Raw genomic sequence first — 19,706 nt, forward strand, 5'->3', positions numbered from 1 at the left:
GCAGATGACTATTATCAAGAGTTTATCATTTTAATACAATCTCAGTTAAATTCTTCTGAATAAGTGAGGAGATGATGGATGAAAGATAAATTACATAATTTATTTTAATTTGTAATTTTCTTTTTAGCCAATGGCTTTTTTATGGCAAAACATTCTAAAATTTGTGTGTATGTTATAAACATTTTCTGTACTTTAGAATTTTGTATATTGAATATGTTATGTTGATTAAGCACTGCTATTAAACAATATTGTTGTTGTTTTAACAAATACAAAAAAACCCAAACCAAAACAAAAAAAACCCCAAAAAACCCCAACCAACATATAGCTGGCAGTCTTCAAATCAGCAGTCTTTAGTTAAAAATCATGATTTTTTTCTTTATTTCTTGATACTTATAAACAGGAGAAGTTGTTAGTTAGAGGTGAGTACATCTTAAATGGAAATTCAGTAGCTGGCCAACCAAACTAAAAACCAAATACTATCTATGTAAATACCCTTGCACTTATGAGAAAGTTTCAGCAGCAACTCAAGCAGTGGAATTTACATTATACTGCTTCCTGTCCAAAGAGAGAGGAATCTGTGTTTGCAGATCCGGCTGTGAATAAGTATTTTTACATCTGTGTTTCTTTCAAACATGAACAGGGCATTCTTTGTCAATATATAATATCACTGCAAAAGACATGGGCCAGAAGAGGGCTGTATTTCTCCTTGTTTTACTCCAAAATTTCACCATGCTTGATCATCACAAGATTTTAGGGTTTCTGTTTTTAGCTGCTGTCTTAATTCCCACCTCCACTTATCACTTGTGAATCATTTTCTGGCTTGTCCTTCTCCAGAGACACAGTCCCAGCTCTGAGCTGTAATCTGTTACCAGCTATGGATGGTATCTAGCTCCTGGCTACAGAATGTATCTCTTCTGCTTCCAAGCACAACTTGTAACTCATTAGTTGCCTGCTCTTCCTGATTGTGTTAAGGTGTCTTTCTGAAATTTGGGCTAGGTTGTTTGTGGCTATTCATTGCATACATATCTTTAAAATGAACAAAACAAAATTCATTGAGACAAAAAACTGTATTAGAATTAATTGTCTGACTTAAAGTGACAAAGCCATACAAAAATTCAGTGTTAAATGTATGGATAGATTGCAGGTGGTTCTCCGTCATAGGGATGACCTGGCTAGTCGATGCTATTTTATAGCATGGACATGATTTGGTAAAAAGTGTGCTTCCAAAGTCTTGCATTTTACAGAAGTCAGAAATCACATTTTTGCTGAATCAGGCCCCCAATTGATCTGAGTACTTCAGATACAGCAGAGATCTGACTGAACACATTTTTATGTCAGAGTTTCATACTTAATTCTTGAAATTTCTGTCTTCCATTGATTCAGTACAGATCCATTGATTGAATAGTTTAGTAGGATTAGCAAATGACACTTCTATATTATCTTTATTAGTCTTTATGATGTGTACCCACACATTACTATGGCTGTAATCCAATAGGTAGCTGTGTTCTATGCGTATGGATAGATCTCTATGGCCACAATTTCAAAAACAGCCTCTTCGCTTGCATCTTTGTTTGTCTAGGTATAATAATTTGCAGTCACAAAGTATAGAAGTTATGTATGCAAATGACATTTGCCAGATTTGCATGCACACATTTTGTCTCTTTGAGTCCAAATGATTCTGTGTACTAAATTTTGGGTACAAGTTTAGAGATCAGAACAAGGCTCATTTGCAAATTTGGTCTTTAAAGTCATATTAACCTACAATAAAGTTCCTTTGTTTGTACAAATAGATGTAAGTAGATGTTATTATCTAGCTACCTCCAGGATCCTATTTTGATTCCTCTCCCCATTTATAGCATCATACTTTGTACTTACTCTGGATAGCACTTTCCATCCAAGAGTCTCAAATAATTAATTATTATAGCTAACAGTTCCCTCCTTTGAATGACCCCCTTCCCCATCTGTGAAGGAGGCAAATGCTGTTAATCTCATTTTACAGATGAGGAAGCTATGGGACTAAAACAACTTGCCCAAAGTCATACATGACCATCTTGTTATGGTATCTCTTAGAAAGTGTAACTATCAGCTTCTATGAGCATGTTGATATTCTGCTGAGAAGAGACAGTGGCAGCAATATGACAGAACACATGTATCTTCACATATAGATTGTGAATAGCAGTTTCTCTCACTAGTGGGGAAACAATCAGAAATCCCAATTCAGTGGATTGTAACATATTCTGTATTTGTTTTGTCTGATTTTAGATTGATTATAGCATGAGAAGATGCCAGTTATTAAAGTGCCAGTGATACACAGATTTGGAATATTATCCAATACACAACATAAAGAACTTCAAAAGAAACTTTTGAGAAAATGTTTGCCAAATCATTCATACAAAATCAACAGTGAAAAGCCCGTGTAAGTGCAATTTAACTATAAACCCTAAGATCACTTTACAGTAGAATAGCATGTGGTCAAAGGTTTCTAAGTTTCAGTTTCTATGGATCATTAACTTCCTGTATAGAGTTCTTGAGTTGACTAACACCTTATCTATATAGCCATTCAACTTTGGAAGTCCATATGACTTGAAAAAAAATGTTCATTTCCAGTTAGAACAGCAAAATAAGGATATCTGTCAGGTATGCCATAGAGGGATATCATGGAAAGCTTGTTCCCAGTCATCCCTTCCTCCTCATCCAAATGCTTGGGGAATTTGAATATCAGTTAGATAGCTAACTGGTATCTAACTCAGAGTCAACACATTTTATTATTCATTTGAAGACACCAGATCTGATTTGCATATGTGTCTGTAATGCCAGTGACGGACTGGGACTAAAAATCGGCTCTGGCATTTAAAGCACACCGCTGGGCCCACATGGTGGGAGGAGGGCAGGAGAAAGGGGCGGGGCTAGGAGGGGGAGCGGCTGCTGCACTCTGGTCAAGGCGCCACTGGGCCCATAAAGTGGAAGAGGGGCGGGGCCAGGAGGAGAGCGGAGCGGAGCGGCTGCCACACTCCAGTCAGGGTGCTGCTGGGCCAATGTGGTGGGAGAGGCACGGAGGAAGGGGTGGGGCCAGGAAGGGGGAGTGGCTGCTGCGCTCGACCAGGCCTAGCTGGAGGGCCTGACGAAAGACTTCCGCAGCGGGCCAACTGGCCCACCAGCCCTTGAGTGCACTGGAGTGCATTTGCCAGAACTGCCAGTGGCCAGTCCGCCCATGTGTAATGCAGATGGCTTGCTTCCACATGAAGCACCTTCAGTAGATTGAAGTCTAAGGTCCAGATCCCCAGCTATTGTGACTCACTGTAGCTCTATGGAAAATTGGTCACATGAATGCAGTTTGATAAGTTCTAACTGGTTTGAGATCACGTAAGACCAGATCTTTAGCTGATAATAATTGGCATAGCACCCTTGAAAATTATCCAAGGTTTTACCAATCTCAGAAGATCTGCAATCAAACATTCATAGATTCCAAGGCCAGAATCATTATGATTATCTAATCTGATCTCCTGTATAACACAGGCCATAGAATTTCCCCAAAACAATTCAGTGTGAACTCAAACATATCTTTTAAAAACATCCAGTCTTGATTTGAAAATTGCCAGTGATGGAGAAACCACCATGACCCCTTGATAAATTGTTCCAGTAGTTGATTACCTTCACTGTTAAAAATGTATGCCTTATTTTCAGTCTGACTTTGTTTAGCTTCAACTTCCAGCCATTGGATCCTATTATACTTATATCTGCTAGACTGAAGACCCCATTATCAAATATTTGATCCCCAAGAGGTACTTCTATACTGTGACTGTCACCCCTTAACCTTTCCTTTGTTAGACTCAAGGAGTTCAATCTATTTAGTTTATCACTATAAGGGGTGTATGCTAATCCTTGAATCATTCTCATGGCTCTTCTCTGAACTCTCTCCAACTTATTAACATCTTATTGAATTGTGGACACCAAAACTGGACACAGTATTCATGGTAGGCCCTTGCTTATGGAGACAGTTTTTTGTTTTCTTCTGCTGGATATGGCCACAGCACAACACCTAAAATTTCAAAAAATACCTAAGTTGGTCACACAGAACTATACTCTTCTCCATTTTGATGTGGACTTTCTTACAGTTTCTCTTTATTCTAGTGAAATTTTCAGAAAATTAGGATCTCAGATGAGATATGTAAATTCAGTTTACAATAAAAACGGAAACCTCTTAAAAAGGGCATAATTCTAAATCAGAGATCTACAATACAATAGAAAGTTGAACAACTAGATATATTCACGTGTACCCTTAAAAAAAACTAATTGAAACCTTTTACATCTGTCAGGTCCATTGATCTGCAACTTGTACTTTTTGTGAATATGTGTATAATTTCTGTAATACAGTGGGTGAATGATAGTGATCAAAAGCAAATTTGCTTTACAAAAAATTGATATTTGTGTCAGATGTTTTTGCTTTTCCAAGAAGCAGATTTGTAACCACAGTAAGGGTCTCCATGGTGATACTCTATCAGGAATGAACAAATCAGTAACTTATCTGCTTGGGAACATATTGACCAGACAGCAGGCTACTGCCTGTAGTTCCCTTACTGCCAGTAGGACAACTGGTTCTGGCAGTTAACTCAGAAATGAAATAATACAACATGTCTGCAGAAAAATGCTATGCCTGGGGTGATATCAATTTCACTCTTCAGCTGGATCTGTGTGCAAAGTATTTTGTGCAGAGATAAGACACTAAAGCCCATCTCCTAGGTAAACGACCCACTGCAATATCCTAATCAGGAAATGGTCACCCTGGCTCCCCACAACTGATGTTGAAAATGTTATAGCTGCAGCATTCAGCATGGGACAAAAAGTTTATAACATCTTTTCAGAAAGAATGACTGAAGCCTTCTGGAACTTGCCTTAATATTATTCCATAATGGATGGTATTCATCCAGGAGTTTTGAAGAAACTTATGAATGAATTGGCTGAATTTTAAAAAAAACTAAGTAATCTTTCAGAAAAATTAGAAGAAAGGTACCAGAAGACTAGAGAGTAGCAAATATTGTACCTATCATTTTAAAAACTTCTAAGAGTGAGATCTGGGAATTTTAGACCAGTAAGCCATGCCTTCAGTACCAGGTAAACTGGCTGAAACAATAATTAAAGAAAATTGTGAAATATCTAAATGAATATGAATTATAGAAACAAATCAGTCCTTTCACTTTAAAGGATAGTTGTACCACTCTAGTCTAATAGAATTGGAGTAGATCACCAAAATAGTACATAAAACAGAATCAGCACATGTAATTTATTTGTACTTTCAAAAAGTTTTTCACAAAAGTCTCTCATAATAGGCTGTTATGGAAATCAAATATTTATGTAGTGAGAGATAACGTATTTTCATGGGTCAGAAACTGACTAAGTTACAAAAAATAAAGAGTAATGGTCAAGGTCATATTGAGTTACACTAGGATTGGTAATGTTTAATATATTCATTAATCATTGGGAGAAGATCAATGAACAGTGAGGTGGCAACATTTGCTGATAATACAAAATACTGCAGGATAGCCAAGACAAGAGAAAAACCATCAGGTGCTCCAGAAAGACCTAGTAAAGTTAGGAGAATGGAAAGCACTATGACAGATGAAGCTCATTGTTGGCAAATGTAAATTAATAATGTTGGAAGGAATAATTTGAAGTACACATTAGAGCTTTAAAAAAACTGGTAAATAAATTTGCAACATTTTTGTCAGATACATTTTAGACATTTATGTGAACATCCACAGTTTCATCATTTGGAATCAAATATATACATAAGGCATGCAAACTGGCATGCCTCAGAGCTGTGATGTTCCCCTGGTGCAATCTGGACTGGTGTGTTGTTGCGTCTCCCCAATCCCCCACTCCTGGAGCCCATCTTACTCTGCCCTCCTGTGAGAACCTCCACTCCTGGGCTGTTCATGCACAACTTCCAGTATGTAAGCTGCTTCCAATTTAGTGAGTGAGTGTTTTTACCCAGCCATTCTTTGGATTATGCAACAGAATGACCCCAGCTAGTACCCCGAGTCCCAGATGCAACCCTAGGTACCTGCATTTTACAGTGTTCAGTTATGCCCACTGAACAATGTAAGATCATATAAATTTGTCAATTTAACAAAGAAATTGATATGCATCAGCCTTGTTATCCAAGTGGAGTCTCCAATACACTTCAAACCAAATGCACTGCTTTAGGTAAAAGAAACAAACAAATTTATTAACTACAGAAGGATTTTAAGTGATTATAAATCAAAGCATAACAAGTCAGATTTGGTCGAGAGAAACAAAACCAAAAAGTATTCTAAACTAAGCTTACCACTTTCAGCAACCTTACAAATTTAGGTGATTCTCACCACAGGCTGGCTGGTTTCCCTCAGCCAGGCTCTCCCCTTTGGTCAGCACTTCGGTTGCTTGGTAGTGTTTGCAGCTGGAGGTGGAAGAGAAAGAGCATGGCAAATGTCTCCCTTTTTTATAATATTCGTTCTCCTCTCTGGTGCTTCCCCTCCCACCCCTCAGGGTCAGGTGACAAACAATGTCCATGTATAGATTCATACATGTCCTGAGTCAGTGAGCATTACCTCATCATGGTTCCAAGCTGGCCAAGGGAAGGGAGGTTACTCACTGGAGAGTCCAACTGATCTTCTGTTGATGTCCAGGCCAGTCCTTTGTTTCTGGAAGGCTGAGCTGGGTTTGTCCTATACACACCTTGATGAGGTATGAACTGCCCCTCTGCTCCTGGAGAGTTTTGCCTGGATATGTTTCAAGCCATGAGGGCACAGTCTCATAACTATATACACGAACTTGCAACCAACATACTACTATAACAGTAATGACCAGTACATCATGAGCATTCCAAAGACATCTAACGTGACATGCTTTGCAATAGATAATACACAGTTGCACTATAAGGGTGAACATGGGGGTGCAGGGTGCCACAAGGGCATAAACCTATCACTAACTGGTTGGGATTAGAAAAAATATCCCTTATGGGTGGGTTATTTCCTAATTGTCAGCTTTGGGATTCTTGCACTTTCTTCTGAAGCATGTTGTGCAGGTTGCTATTGGAGACAGGATACTGGAGCAGATGTACTGATGATCTGGTGTAGCAATTCCTATGTTCAAAAAGGATTTGTCACATTTTCGCTAGCTGTTAAACCATTTTTAACACTAGCTGAGGTGAGTGGCAGGGAATTTGTGGCTGACAACCATTTTTTAGCCACTGGTTGTTTTCTCAATATAGATGGACCGGTGTTTTATTCATGTTGCTGATACTACTACTACTAGCTTGATCTTAGAAAAAGAGAGGAAAAGAACATAACAGAGAGCTAAATAATGCCTGTGTTACTCACTTGAACTGTTCTATTGACTTCAGTGGGACTGCGCAAGTGCGTGAGGGGACCAAGATTTGACCCAGGAATGAAGAAGGTGGAGTGTGAGGAAAAAGAGAGAGTAACAAATGCAGATAAAGATGAATAGCAAAGAGCAGTAGATATACTGGATAGAAAAAACACAGACACAAAGAAGGAAGGAAGGAACAAAACACAGAGAAAGAGGGATGGGGAGAGACAATACTGGTTATCCTAACTTTGGTAACTGTATACTTTTTCCTTTAAGAATTATGTGGACAAACAATATGTAGATATTTGGTAAACCACAGGAGCAGCAGGAAATAAATATATATTTTTTCATCACCAATGTTTCTCAATCTAAGCACTGCTATTTATGTAGCGTTTTGGTAGCATTATATTCTTCTAGTTGGCCCTTACACTGATTGAAGAACAGAAGTGATTAGTAATGTTTTGGAGCTGACAGTTTTTGCTTGCTAGTTTTTTTTTCTTTGTAATGCTCTGTCACTAGATCCTAATGCCTATATTTATAAAGACTAGCACCAGTCAGCTATTGGTTAAAAATAGCTACATTACTTTGCCATTAAATATTCATTAAGATGAGCTGCGGCAGACTGTAAGAAGGATCTAATTAAGCAGTTCAACTTCTACACATAAGGCTACAAATGAGCAGTCTTCTTTCTTTTCAGTAATAAATCACAGACTGCAGTTATCTTTAAAATAATTGATAAGGCATAACTTATTTGTAAAATACATACTAGAAATAGAATAGTAGATCAGAAAGGATGATTTTGCCTTGGGACCTTCCTGTGACTTGGGTAAAATGTAATATACTTTGATTCCATTTTTCCACTGCCTGAGGAAAGCTGAAATGCCATATCTAATCTTACCATATTTTCTATTTCTGATGTGTATTCTGTATAACAGAATCATATAAATCAGAGATGGAAAAACATGTTACAGTAGAACCTTAAAGTTATGAACACCTCGGGAATGGAGGCTGTTCATAACTCTGAAACATGGGTAGCATATGAACCCTCCGTCCAGGGAGGCTAGCCCATAGGCATGCTCCTTCCACCTGAGGCCATGCCTCGTCCATCCCCTCTCTCACCGAAGCCCAAAGTCCCCTACCGTGGCTGGAGGAGCCCCACTCCAGCCAGCTGGCTTGCCAAAGGCAGCCTGAGTCTAGGCCCGCCAGCCAACCTGAGCCACTGGTCCCAGCCCACCCCAGACCCTAGCCATCAGCTCTGGCCCGCCCCAGCCCTGGGCCAGCCAGCTCACCCATTCCAGCCCCAGGAGGCTGAAATCCTGGCCCACCAACTGGCCTGAGCTGCCAGCCTCAGCCAGTCCCACCAGCCTTGGCCTGCCCTAGCCCTGGGGAACCTGAGTGCAGGGCAGCCCCAGCCCCGGAGTCTCAGCCAGGAGGCCCCAGCACTGGGCAGCCCAAGTGCCGGCCCCAGCTGCCCCAAGTCCCAGACCACTGGCTGGCCCACCCTAGCCCCAACCCCCAACCGCTTTGGAGGAGAGACTGACTGAGCAAGGGCGGAAAGAACGAGCAGTGCTGCGCCAGCCTGGGCTGGGCCCATGGAGAAAGAGCAGGACGCAGCTGGAGGGGGTGTGGCCTTGGAGTGGTGCATGGGCGGGCCATGCCTGGCTGTTTGGGGAGGCTTAGCCTCCCCTGGCCTATGATACCTGCTGACCATGCTCTGAAATGTTCGTAACTGAACAAAAATGTTATAGTTGTTCTTTCAAAAGTTTACAACTGAATATTAACTTAATACAGCTTTGAAACTTTACTATGCAGAAGAAAAATGCTGCTTTCCCTTTTTTTTAGTAGTTTATGTTTCACACAGTATTGTACAGTATTTGCCTTTTTTTTTCTTTTTTTGTCTCCGGTGCTGCCTGATTGCTCACTTCCAGTTCTAAATGAGGTCTGTGGTTGACCAGGTAGATCTGAACTCTGATATTTGTAACTCTGAGGTTCTACTGTAGTTTTTATTCATCCCCCCAACCTATGTAAGACTGTAACTATGGGCTTGATCCAATGGAAAGACTCCATGGGCTTTAGGTCAGCTCTATATCTTTTTTTGTAGCCAACACACTGATCCAGCCTGAGTTTGTTTCTATATTATAAATTAGCTTGTATAACACTAAATCACCAGAAGTAAAAAAAAAAAACCTGATGGATCCCATTTCTCTGGTTTGGCCAAGCTGAACTCAGCACAGGACAAGAAATATGGAGTGAGGCGGGGAAGGTGATTTTGTGCCACCACTGTGTTCCCTACATCCTGGGGATGACTAATCTGGGCCATCATGTAAATTACTGTAATCTGAAGGCATGTGATATGCTTCTTTCTAGTAGATTAGTATTGAAATTACTGTTTTATATATGTCTCACCCTTCTGCCATCCACGGATTAATTATTGCCTGCCTTAACTTTACGATAGATGCAGAGTTATAGTAGCCATGAAGAAGAACTCTTTGTAATCATGAAACTGGTCTCTTTTGCCAACAGAAGTTGGTCCAGTAAAAGATATTACCTTGTCTCTGTTGATGTTCATTTTAATTCTCCATTTTGCTTAATTGCTCATGCCAACTCACTATTTCTAAGCATACCTACTGCTGATTGCCAGGCCCTGTGTACTCTGCACATGCTGAACCTAAATTCTGCGGCACACTGAAAATTGTACAGCAGTTTCATTTAAATTAAAAATGGATGCTGTAATTGACTTAAACTTTTTAAAAAAGAATACCGTACTGGATGTAGTATTCCTTGTGTTATTTCATGGGAGATTAAATTTCAATTTCTTTTTCTGTCCCTACATTTAAAATATTTATTGTCATACAGAATTGTGTGTTGATGATGTATAGCTGTATTGTAGAAGTTGTCAGGGGACAAAACTTTGGGTTGTGGCAGCTGGGCAGAGGACAACTGTGTCTTCTGAAACATCACAATGCATAGGAGACAGTCGGAGATTATGGAAGGGGTCTGTCAGCGGATGCTTGGTAAACTGATCAGCAAAGAAGAAGTTTATAATGCTGTCATTTAAATTGTCATTGGTACGTTGCAATATCAAAACCCTAGCGAAATGAAAGGGACAGTTCACATCTCTCTCAGAGCTATTGTTTTGGACTGTCTGCAGTCTGGAGAAGATGGCACTTTGCACTACACTGCTAGTGTAACATGACCATCAATCAATTTAACCAGCCCAAAAGGAATTATCCCAGTATAAGGGTATGTCTACACTGGAACCGGGAGATATAATTCCCAGCCTGTGTAGAAGAACACGGACTAGCTCTGCTCAAGTTAGCTCACCAAAAATAAGTGTGGCCATAGTGGCATGGGCAACAGTTTGGGCTAGCCATCTAAGTGCAATCTTGTCCAAGGTCTTATGTATGCACTCAGGTGGCTAGCCCACGCTGCTCCCCATGTCACTGTAGCCATACTGCTATTCTTAGTGTGCTACCCCAAGCAGAGTTAGTCCTTGTATGTCTTCCTGAGCTGGGAATTACACCTCTCAGCTGCAGTGTAGATACATATTAAGGGTGATCCTGCACTAGTGAATAGCCAGTGTAGAGGCTCTCATGCCACTGACCTCCCTACTCCCAGCATAATAGTGGAAAAAGGGTGAATGCAATCCTAGCCATACTGAAGTCAATAGCAAAACTCCCGTTATAGGGCCAGTGTGACTACCAAAGTGAGTGCCTGGCTGGGACAACCTTGTACAATGCTGATCCTTAGCTGGATTTTCAGCACCCCCTGTGCCTGTAAAATCCAGCATAAATTAGAGCAGCCTCCAGGCAAACTATACAGTAACTATTTTATTATAAAAACAATTTACCATGCCACCTTTACTTTTTTTTAATCTGTCTTTTTTTAAAAAGTAACACAAAAGTAATTCTTTCTTTGGACACTTTTATAGCACTTTGAACCTTATTATTTAGGAAGTGAAACAACTGCTACATTTTTTTGGATATTTCTTTAGAAACCCCTTGGAAATCACAGACAAATTCATTCAGAAGTTCAATGAGGCAACAAATCCACAAGATAAAGAAGATTTACTAGAACTAGCTAAGAAAATGCTTGCCAGATGCAAGGTTTGTGTACACAATAAGGGACAATTTGTATTATTATTTTGGCACTTGCATGCTCCCTTTCCTTTATAAAAAACCAATGCTATTACTTTTGTTGGGAGAAAGCACTGTGAGGGATGAGAGGAACAACTAGAAAGTATAAGTGAAATGTAATAGTTAATATGCTGTCAGAGTGTATTGTAATATATATAAAGTTAACCAATATAAGGACTTGTATATAGTATCTCTCTTGACCAGGTATCCTATGTCTCAATCTTGGTGCTTAATATTTGAAAAAAAAAATATCAGGATAATTTTATACAGATTTTTCACTAGGTTATAGCTGAATGGACCTTTTTAAGTTTCTTCAAGAGAAATTTTAGCAATATGTAGTGATTAACTGTTTAGCTGGAAAGCTGTTCTGATGTGATTTCATGTTTCATTTTATTTTGTCCATTAAAATGTATGCAACTGTTTTGAAAAGTAAAAACAGTAAACAGAACACTTTAAGACCCCAAATGATTCCTTATGGGTTTACTAAGCCAAAAATAGATAATATGCAGAAACAGAGTGGCTATTCAAATTTGAAAGATATTAAAAAAGCAATCTAATTGGCATTTAATAAGCCTTAAAGAGAAGGCTGTGGTGCTAATATAATATCTGCTACCATCCAAATTAAAATTTTATACGTTATGAAGCACACTTAGGCCCTATTTGCAAGTCATGGACTTTCAGTATGATTATTTTTTTGTAAATGAACCTTCTATTTGGCAGGAAAGGTGTATTGACTAACAGTGTTCCAAAAAAACCGTTGTTTAACTGGCACCCTCGTAAAGGCATGTTAGTGAGATTTGGCTGATTTTGTGCTGGAGTGCAGATTTCCATTTTGATCAGATTAATTCAGGATTTTTCTCAATGCTGGAAGAATACTTACCCTGACATTCAGTGATAAAGATGCATTCTCCTTTAGCACTAGTGAGCAGGAAGGTAGTGTTGGAAAACTGCCTCAGCTTAGTGGATTTACAAATGGTGTTAATTCTGTCACCTCCAGTGCTCAAAAGCTCTTGCCTTCCCATTTTTACTGTTATGCCAGTGAACAATTTGGGTGAGATGAGAAGCCAATTTTAATGGCCAAAATAATGGAATTACTCATACAGAAAGCCAATACTTTCCAGAATACAATTACCAGAATACTGCCAGTTGCAATCAGTTGCTAGAATGTAGAAGGGAATCTAAGGGAAAGAATGTTCAAATAAAAATGGGTTTCTTCTTCGAGTAGTGTCCCTGTGGGTGCTCCAAGGTAGGTGTGTCTGTATCCCTGAGCTGCTAATTGGAGAACTTTGGTAGCAGTATCTGTTGGGACCACACATGTGCTCTCTGTCTTCGTGCTGTGCCACAAGGCTAGCTAGTGTGCATGGGCTAACCATCCACAGTTCCTTCTCAACTGCCCCTGGCTAAAGACAGAGCCTTTAGCTATCTGATAGTGAGTCGTTAATTCTCCTTTTCATCTGTTAATCTTTAGCTTTAGAAACATTTTAGTTTTCTTCTAACTCTTTATTTGGCTGTGCCTAAAAAAGAAATGAAATCAAAAAGAAGAAAGAAAAGACATTTCTTGTGTCGACCCCAGGACCAGGAGATACCTGGCTCTCTGGGCTTCAAGAAGCATCATGCTTACAGTGAGGTGATCCAGGTTACGACAAGCACAGTGTGCATTCATTGCCTCGGGAAGGGCCACATCCAACAAAAGTGTTCCCTCTGCTACCAGCTCCGACTGAGATCCTTCAAGGACAGAGCTCCGCCAGAAAATCATTTTCATGGAGGCAGCTCTCCAACCTCAACTCTCTGGCAGGCATGAGTCTTCCCCTCAACCTTTGACTTCAAAGGACTATGGGTTGAAGAAACGGTCCAGGGACTCCACTCAAAGGTGAAAAAGAGAGCAGGAAGTCCCCTAAGTGAGCTCAGGGATAACCAAAAGCAACTGAAACTTGCTCCATGTCCTTGGCACCGCCGGCACCAAGATCATCTGGCATCCACACCTCACAGCAACTGGCGGTGTCCAATACCATTGATAGGCCCGCAGACCCTTTGGGCATGGGCACCAAATCTTCAGTACAGAGAGATAAGGGCAAATGCCCTAAGAAGCCCTTGGTATATGAGATGATGTCGGTACCGTCAGCAGTAATGGCCCATCCAGCACCGGAGAGATTGGTATGGGCGAGGTCTCCAACCCCGCCCCGGCACCGCCACTGATGCCAGGGCACTCAGTACTGGCTGAATTCCATCAGGCTGGGGACCCGGCTGTGCTGGAAGCACCTGACTCTCCACCCCTCGGTACTGAAATCACCATATCAAGCCATGGCCGATGAAGGAGTATTTCCCTGCAATCATGCCATGCCCTTCTTATGTCAAGTGAAGGATCAGACAGAGATCCAAAAGGAGTTTCTCAGTACTCTTCCCATGCTCCAAATGGGATCCAATATCAACAGAGTTTGGGAATGTACCATCAGTGTGCCCTGGTTGGCAAGAAGGCCAATGGCATATTGGGCTGCATTAGGAGGGGCATTGCTAGCAGGTCACGGGAAGTGATTATTCCCCTCTATTCGGCATTGGTGAGGCCGCATTTAGAATATTGTGTCCAGTTTTGGGCCCCCCAATACAAAAAGGATGTGGACAAGTTGGAGAGAGTCCAGCGGAGGGCAACAAAAATGATTAGGGGGCTGGAGCACAGGACTTATGAGGAGAGGCTGAGGGAACTGGGCTTGTTTAGTCTGCAAAAGAGAAGAGTGAGGGGGGATTTGATAGCGGCCTTTAACTACCTGAAAGGGGGTTCTAGGGAGGATGGGGCTAGGCTGTTCTCGGTGGTGGCAGATGACAGAACAAGGAGCAACGGTCTCAAGTTGCAGGGAGGGAGGTCTAGGTTGGACATTAGGAAAAAGTTTTTTACTAGGAGGGTGGTGAAGCACTGGAATGGGTTACCTAGGGAGGTGGTGGAATCTCCATCCTTAGAGGTTTTTAAGCTGAGGCTTGACAAAGCCCTGGTTGGGATGATATAGCTGAGGTTAGTCCTGCTTTGAGCAGGGGGTTGGACTAGATGACCTCCTGAGGTCCCTTCCAACTCTAATATTCTATGATTCTAAGATGGCACTGCCACCATCTTGGTACAGCCATCTGTGGGCACCTCCATCAGGCCCTATTCATTGCAGTGTCCATACTGGGACCCCTGGGAAATGCACAAACAGCCTGTCTCAGGGGCACCAAGCATTGCCTGGGAACCTTCCAGGCATGCTCCCTTGGCCACAGCATTGTGGGCCTCAGAACCTCACAAAATAGAGGAACAGCAGGTAGATACAGAGAAGGAGGCAACACCCAAACCCATGTCCTCTTCTTCGCCGGATGAAGCGGTCATGCCGTCATCTCCTTCCATGGTGGATGACTTCCACTTGTTCCAAAAGCTGGCAAAAAGAGTGGCTGACACTCTCCACATACCATTGGAGGAGGTTAAAGATACATACCACTAGCTCATCGATATCTGTGCTTCATCTGCTTCCAATATCACCTTCCTGATTAATGAGGCCCTCCTAGACCCAGCTAAGATAGTGTGGCAAACCTTGGCTTTGGTGGCCTTGACATGCAAGCAGGCAGACAAAAATATTATGTCCCCATGAAGGAATCAGAGGTCCTGTTCACTCACCTGCCATGCTATTCCATCATGATGGATGCTGTGAACTCTCGTGGCCAATACCACCGCTCTAAGACCACATTTTATGACAGAAAGTGGAAGCGCCTTGATCTCTTTGGTAGGAGAGTGTACTCCTTGGCCACCTTACAGTTTCGAATTGCCAACTACCAGGCGCTCACGGCAAAGTACAACTACATGAATTACAATGAATTACATAACTTTACTGATAAACTGCCAGAGAGCTCTAGGGACTCTTCAAGGCAATCATCCAAAAAGGGCAGCTGGTAGCAAAAATATCTTTGCAATTGGCCCTTGATGTCATTGATATAGCTGCCAGGACCATCTCAATACCTGTAGTGATGAGATGGGTGTCATGGCTTCACCTCTCGGGATTCCTGAAAGAGGTGCAGACCACAGTGCTTTGAAGGTGTCAAGCTCTTCACTGAGAATACTGATGCCTCCCTTCACTCCTTAAAGGATTCCAAGGCCACTCAGGTCACTGGGAATCTACACACTGGGACAAAAGAGACGTTTTTGCCCTCAGTACCAACAGAGAACTTATTTGTCCCAATTCCCATCACAATGGCACAATGAGCCCCAAAGGAATAAAGAGAAGTTCCCAAAATGGAGGCCTTTTGGCTCCAAGTCCTCAACTGCCTTGCCCCTAAGCACAACTTTTGACGGGCAGGTCGAGGTGCCACAAGACCTCTCCCTACTACTACCTGTGCCCATGCACCCATTTGGCCACCATTTGTCAGCATTCTGCAGTGCCTGGGAGTGCATAACGTTGGACAGATGGGTCCTAGAGATCATCATATCTGGTTATTCCATCCACTTCACCTCCCTACCCCCTCCACAACACCCTTCCTGTCCCTCTTCAGGAATCATTCTCACGAGAGTCTACTACAGCAGGCGATAGATCGCCTCCTTCAGTTAGGAGCCATAGATCCAGTACCACAACATCTACAAGGTAAGGGGTTCTACTCTTGTTACTTCCTAAAACCCAAAAGAAAGGGAGGTTGGAGACCCATCCTGGACCTCAGAGCTCTCAAGTTCATCAAAGCTCAGATGCTCAAGATAGTCCCCTTATCATCAATGATCTTTCCATCATTAAAACAGGGAGACTGGTTTTTGGCCCTTGACCTACATGATGCCTACTTTCACATTTTAATACTGCCAGCTCACAGATGTTTTCTCAGGTTCACTCTGGGACACGACCACTATCAAGACAGAGTTCTTCTCTTCAGACTTTCATTGGCCCCAAGACAAGTTAAATAAGTATGGGTTGGATGAATGGACTATAAAATGGATAGAGAATTGGCTAGAGCATAGGGCTTAATGAGTAGTGATCAATGGCTCCATGTCTAGCTGGCAACCGGTCACAAGCGGAGTGCCCCAGGGGTCAGTCCTGGGGCCGGTTTTGTTCAACATCTTCATTAATGATCTGGAAGATGGGGTAGATTGCACCCTCAGCAAGTTTGCGGATGACACTAAGCTGGGGGGAGTGGTAGATATCCTGGAAGGTAGGGATAGGATACAGAAGGACCTAAACAAACTGGAGGATTGGGCCAAAAGAAATCTAATGAGGTTCAACAAAGAAAAGTGCAGAGTCCTCCACTTAGGAAGGAAGAATCCCATACACAGCTATAGACTGGGGACTGACGAGCTAGGCAGCAGTTCTGCAGAAAAGGACCTGGGGGTAACAGTGGATAAAAATCTGGATATGAGTCACCAGTGTGCCCTGGTCAAGAAGGCTAATAGCATATTGGGCTGCATTAGGAGGAGCATTGCCAGCAGGTCACGGGAAGTGATTATTCCCCTCTATTCGACATTGGTAAGGCCGCATTTGGAGTATTGTGTCCAGTTTTGGGCCCTCCACTACAAAAAGGATGTGGACAAGTTGGAGAGAGTCCAGTGGAGGGCAACAAAAATGATTAGGGGGCTGGAGCACAAGATTTATGAGGAGAGGCTAAGGGAACTGGGCTTGTTTAGTCTGCAAAAGAGAAGAATGAGGGGGGATTTGATAGCAGCCTTTAACTACCTGAAAGGGGGTTCCAGGGAGGATGGGGCTAGGCTGTTCTCAGTGGTGGCAGATGACAGAACAAGGAGCAACGGTCTCAAGTTGCAGTTGGGGAGGTCTAGGTTGGACATTAGGAAAAAGTTTTTTACTAGGAGGGTGGTGAAGAACTGGAATGGGTTACCTAGGGAGGTGGTGGAATCTCCATCTTTCGAGGTTTTTATGCTGAGGCTTGACAAAGCCCTGGCTGGGATGATATAGCTGAGGTTAGTCCTGCTTTGAGCAGGGGGTTGGACTAGATGACCTCTGAGGTCCCTTCCAACTCTAATATTCTATGATTCTACTTTCCGAAGTACTCTCAGTGGTCGCTGCCCATTTGCTATTACAAGGGATAATGATCTACCCTTACCTGGACGATTGTCTCTTCTGAGCCTGGTCACTTCAGGAGGCTTATCGAGCCACCACGGACATGATACGCTTGTTCACTGAACTAGGCCTACAGATCAATTCCCAGAAGTCAACCAGTGTAACATTTAGAATTCATAGGGGCTGATCTAGATATGTTATAGGCCAAAGTCTTCCTACATCAAGACACAACTCAATGCAGCCCTCAAGTGTCAGCCAGAATCTGCCTCCAGCTCCTGGGGCAATGGCGGCAAGTACAGTGGTGATTCTGCATGCCAGACTTCACATATGAAGCCTGCAGCTGTGATTCAGTACAAACTGAATAGAGAAAGTCTAGAACCCCTGTCACTGCCCACCAGGATCAAGATCTCCCTGGACTGGTGGAAGAATCCAGCCAATGCATGCAAAGGGACCCCCCTTTTTTCAGGCGCTACCTTCATTTTTCCTTACCAATGATACATCACTCATTGGATGGGGTGCACATTTAAAAGGTTTCACAATGGAAGGCAAATGGTCAGCTGCGGAAATATCACTCCACGTTAATCTCTTCGAACTGAGAGTGGTCAGGAATGCCTACACCCATTTTCTCCCACTGATAACAGGATCACATATGAAAATCCTAACAGACAACATAGCCTGCATGTATTATATCAACCACCAGGGAGGAGCCAGATCACCCTCCCAATGCTCAGAGGCGATGAAATTATGGAACTGGTGCATCTCTCACAACATCATCTTGTCCGTGACTTATCTCCTAGACACACAAAACTTGATAGCAGACCAGCTCAATCACAAATTCCAGCACAGTCATGAGTGGGAGATGCACCTGTCAGTACTTCATGACTTGTTCATACAATGGGGAACACTGTCCACAGATCTTTTCACCACTTACCAGAACAAGAAGAGTCTGTGATACTGTTCCAGCACGGGGATTGATCAGCATTCTGTGGGTGATGCTTTCCTCCTCCTGTGGGACAAGGACCTTCTTTATGCTTCCCTCTGTTTCCTCTTCTCCTGAAGGTCCTGCTAAAGTTAAAGAGGGACAGAGCTTATGTAATTTTGATTGCTCCCATGTGGCTGAGTCAGACCTGGTACCCTTACCTGACTACTCGTGATGTGTCCACTTGATTGCCCTTTCAGCCACTCCATACCTTCTTTTTCAGAACAAGGGCCGTACCATATATCTTAACTCGGGGACCCTCCACCTCACAGCATGGCTCCTACATGGTTCCAGCACCTAGAAAGCTCATGTTCAAAGGAAGTGCAAGAGGTTCTACTACACAGAAAGTCCTCTACATGATGCACTTACCTGCAGAAATAGTCCAGGTTCCAGATTTGGTGCACATTCCAACAAATCCCTCCAGTGTCAGCCACTCCTTCACATATTTTGGAATGTGCCCTGACCCTTAAAAAAAAAAAAAAAAAAAATCAGGATTATCTCTGAATTCTATCAGGATCCACCAAGCAGCTATTACAGCATTTCACCAACCCACTGAGAGGTACTCAGTACTATTGCACCCAACCACTAAGAGGCTCCTTAAGGAAATAACAAACCTCTTTCTTCAACCTCAACTTCCTACCCCCTCGTGGGACCTAAACCTAGTGCTGAAAAGGCTGAGTAGGCCGCATTTTGCATCTATGGCCAGCTGTAGCATACCTGTCAATGAAAATGGTCTTTCTGATTGTGATTACCTCGGTTAGAATATGGGGAATAGCAGCTCTGATGATGCATTCCCCCATACACAGTGTTTTTCCCAGATAAGGTTGCACTCAGGTTGCATCCAAGGTTCATCCCTAAAGTGAATCATGTCTACTCACCTTCTATAAGCCTCACTGAGACAATATGGAGGCTATACTTCACACTTTAGACATCAGGAGAGCCCTGGCATTCTACCTCGATAGAACAAAAGTTTTCAGGAAGTCCCCTATTATTCCTTTCCATTATGGAAAGAGCTAAGGGCTCAGCGATATCAGCCCAAGGACTCTCTAAGTGGGTCTCAAATTGCATCAAACAGTGCTACCAAATTCATAACAAGACCCCTCTGGACACAATCCGTACACATTGCAAGAGATCGATCTCCTAATCTATCACCTTCTTTAAGGATGTTCCCATTTTAGAGATCTGCAGAGTGGTGACGTGGGTGTCAGTTCACACCTTCGCAGAACATTATGCGAT

At 42.4% G+C, this 19,706-nt stretch overlaps 1 protein-coding gene across 1 annotated transcript in view; it reads left to right on the plus strand.

Annotated features, from left to right (window-relative positions):
- Window positions 1-1,933: 1,933 nt before the first annotated feature.
- Window positions 1,934-19,706, plus strand: part of TMEM232 (transmembrane protein 232) — a 109,896-nt gene continuing 92,123 nt past the window's right edge. Inside the window, exons 1-2 of the mRNA XM_067568937.1 lie at window positions 1,934-2,416; window positions 11,342-11,453. Of these exons, the coding sequence (XP_067425038.1) occupies window positions 2,283-2,416; window positions 11,342-11,453 (246 nt within the window). The 5' untranslated portion in view covers window positions 1,934-2,282. The remainder of the gene's footprint in view (window positions 2,417-11,341; window positions 11,454-19,706) is intronic.

Source organism: Emydura macquarii, unplaced genomic scaffold, assembly GCF_026122565.2.
Source record: "Emydura macquarii macquarii isolate MOO-44397 ecotype Brisbane River unplaced genomic scaffold, CSIRO-AGI_Emac_v2 contig_2897, whole genome shotgun sequence".
NCBI classification, from domain to species: domain Eukaryota; kingdom Metazoa; phylum Chordata; order Testudines; family Chelidae; genus Emydura; species Emydura macquarii.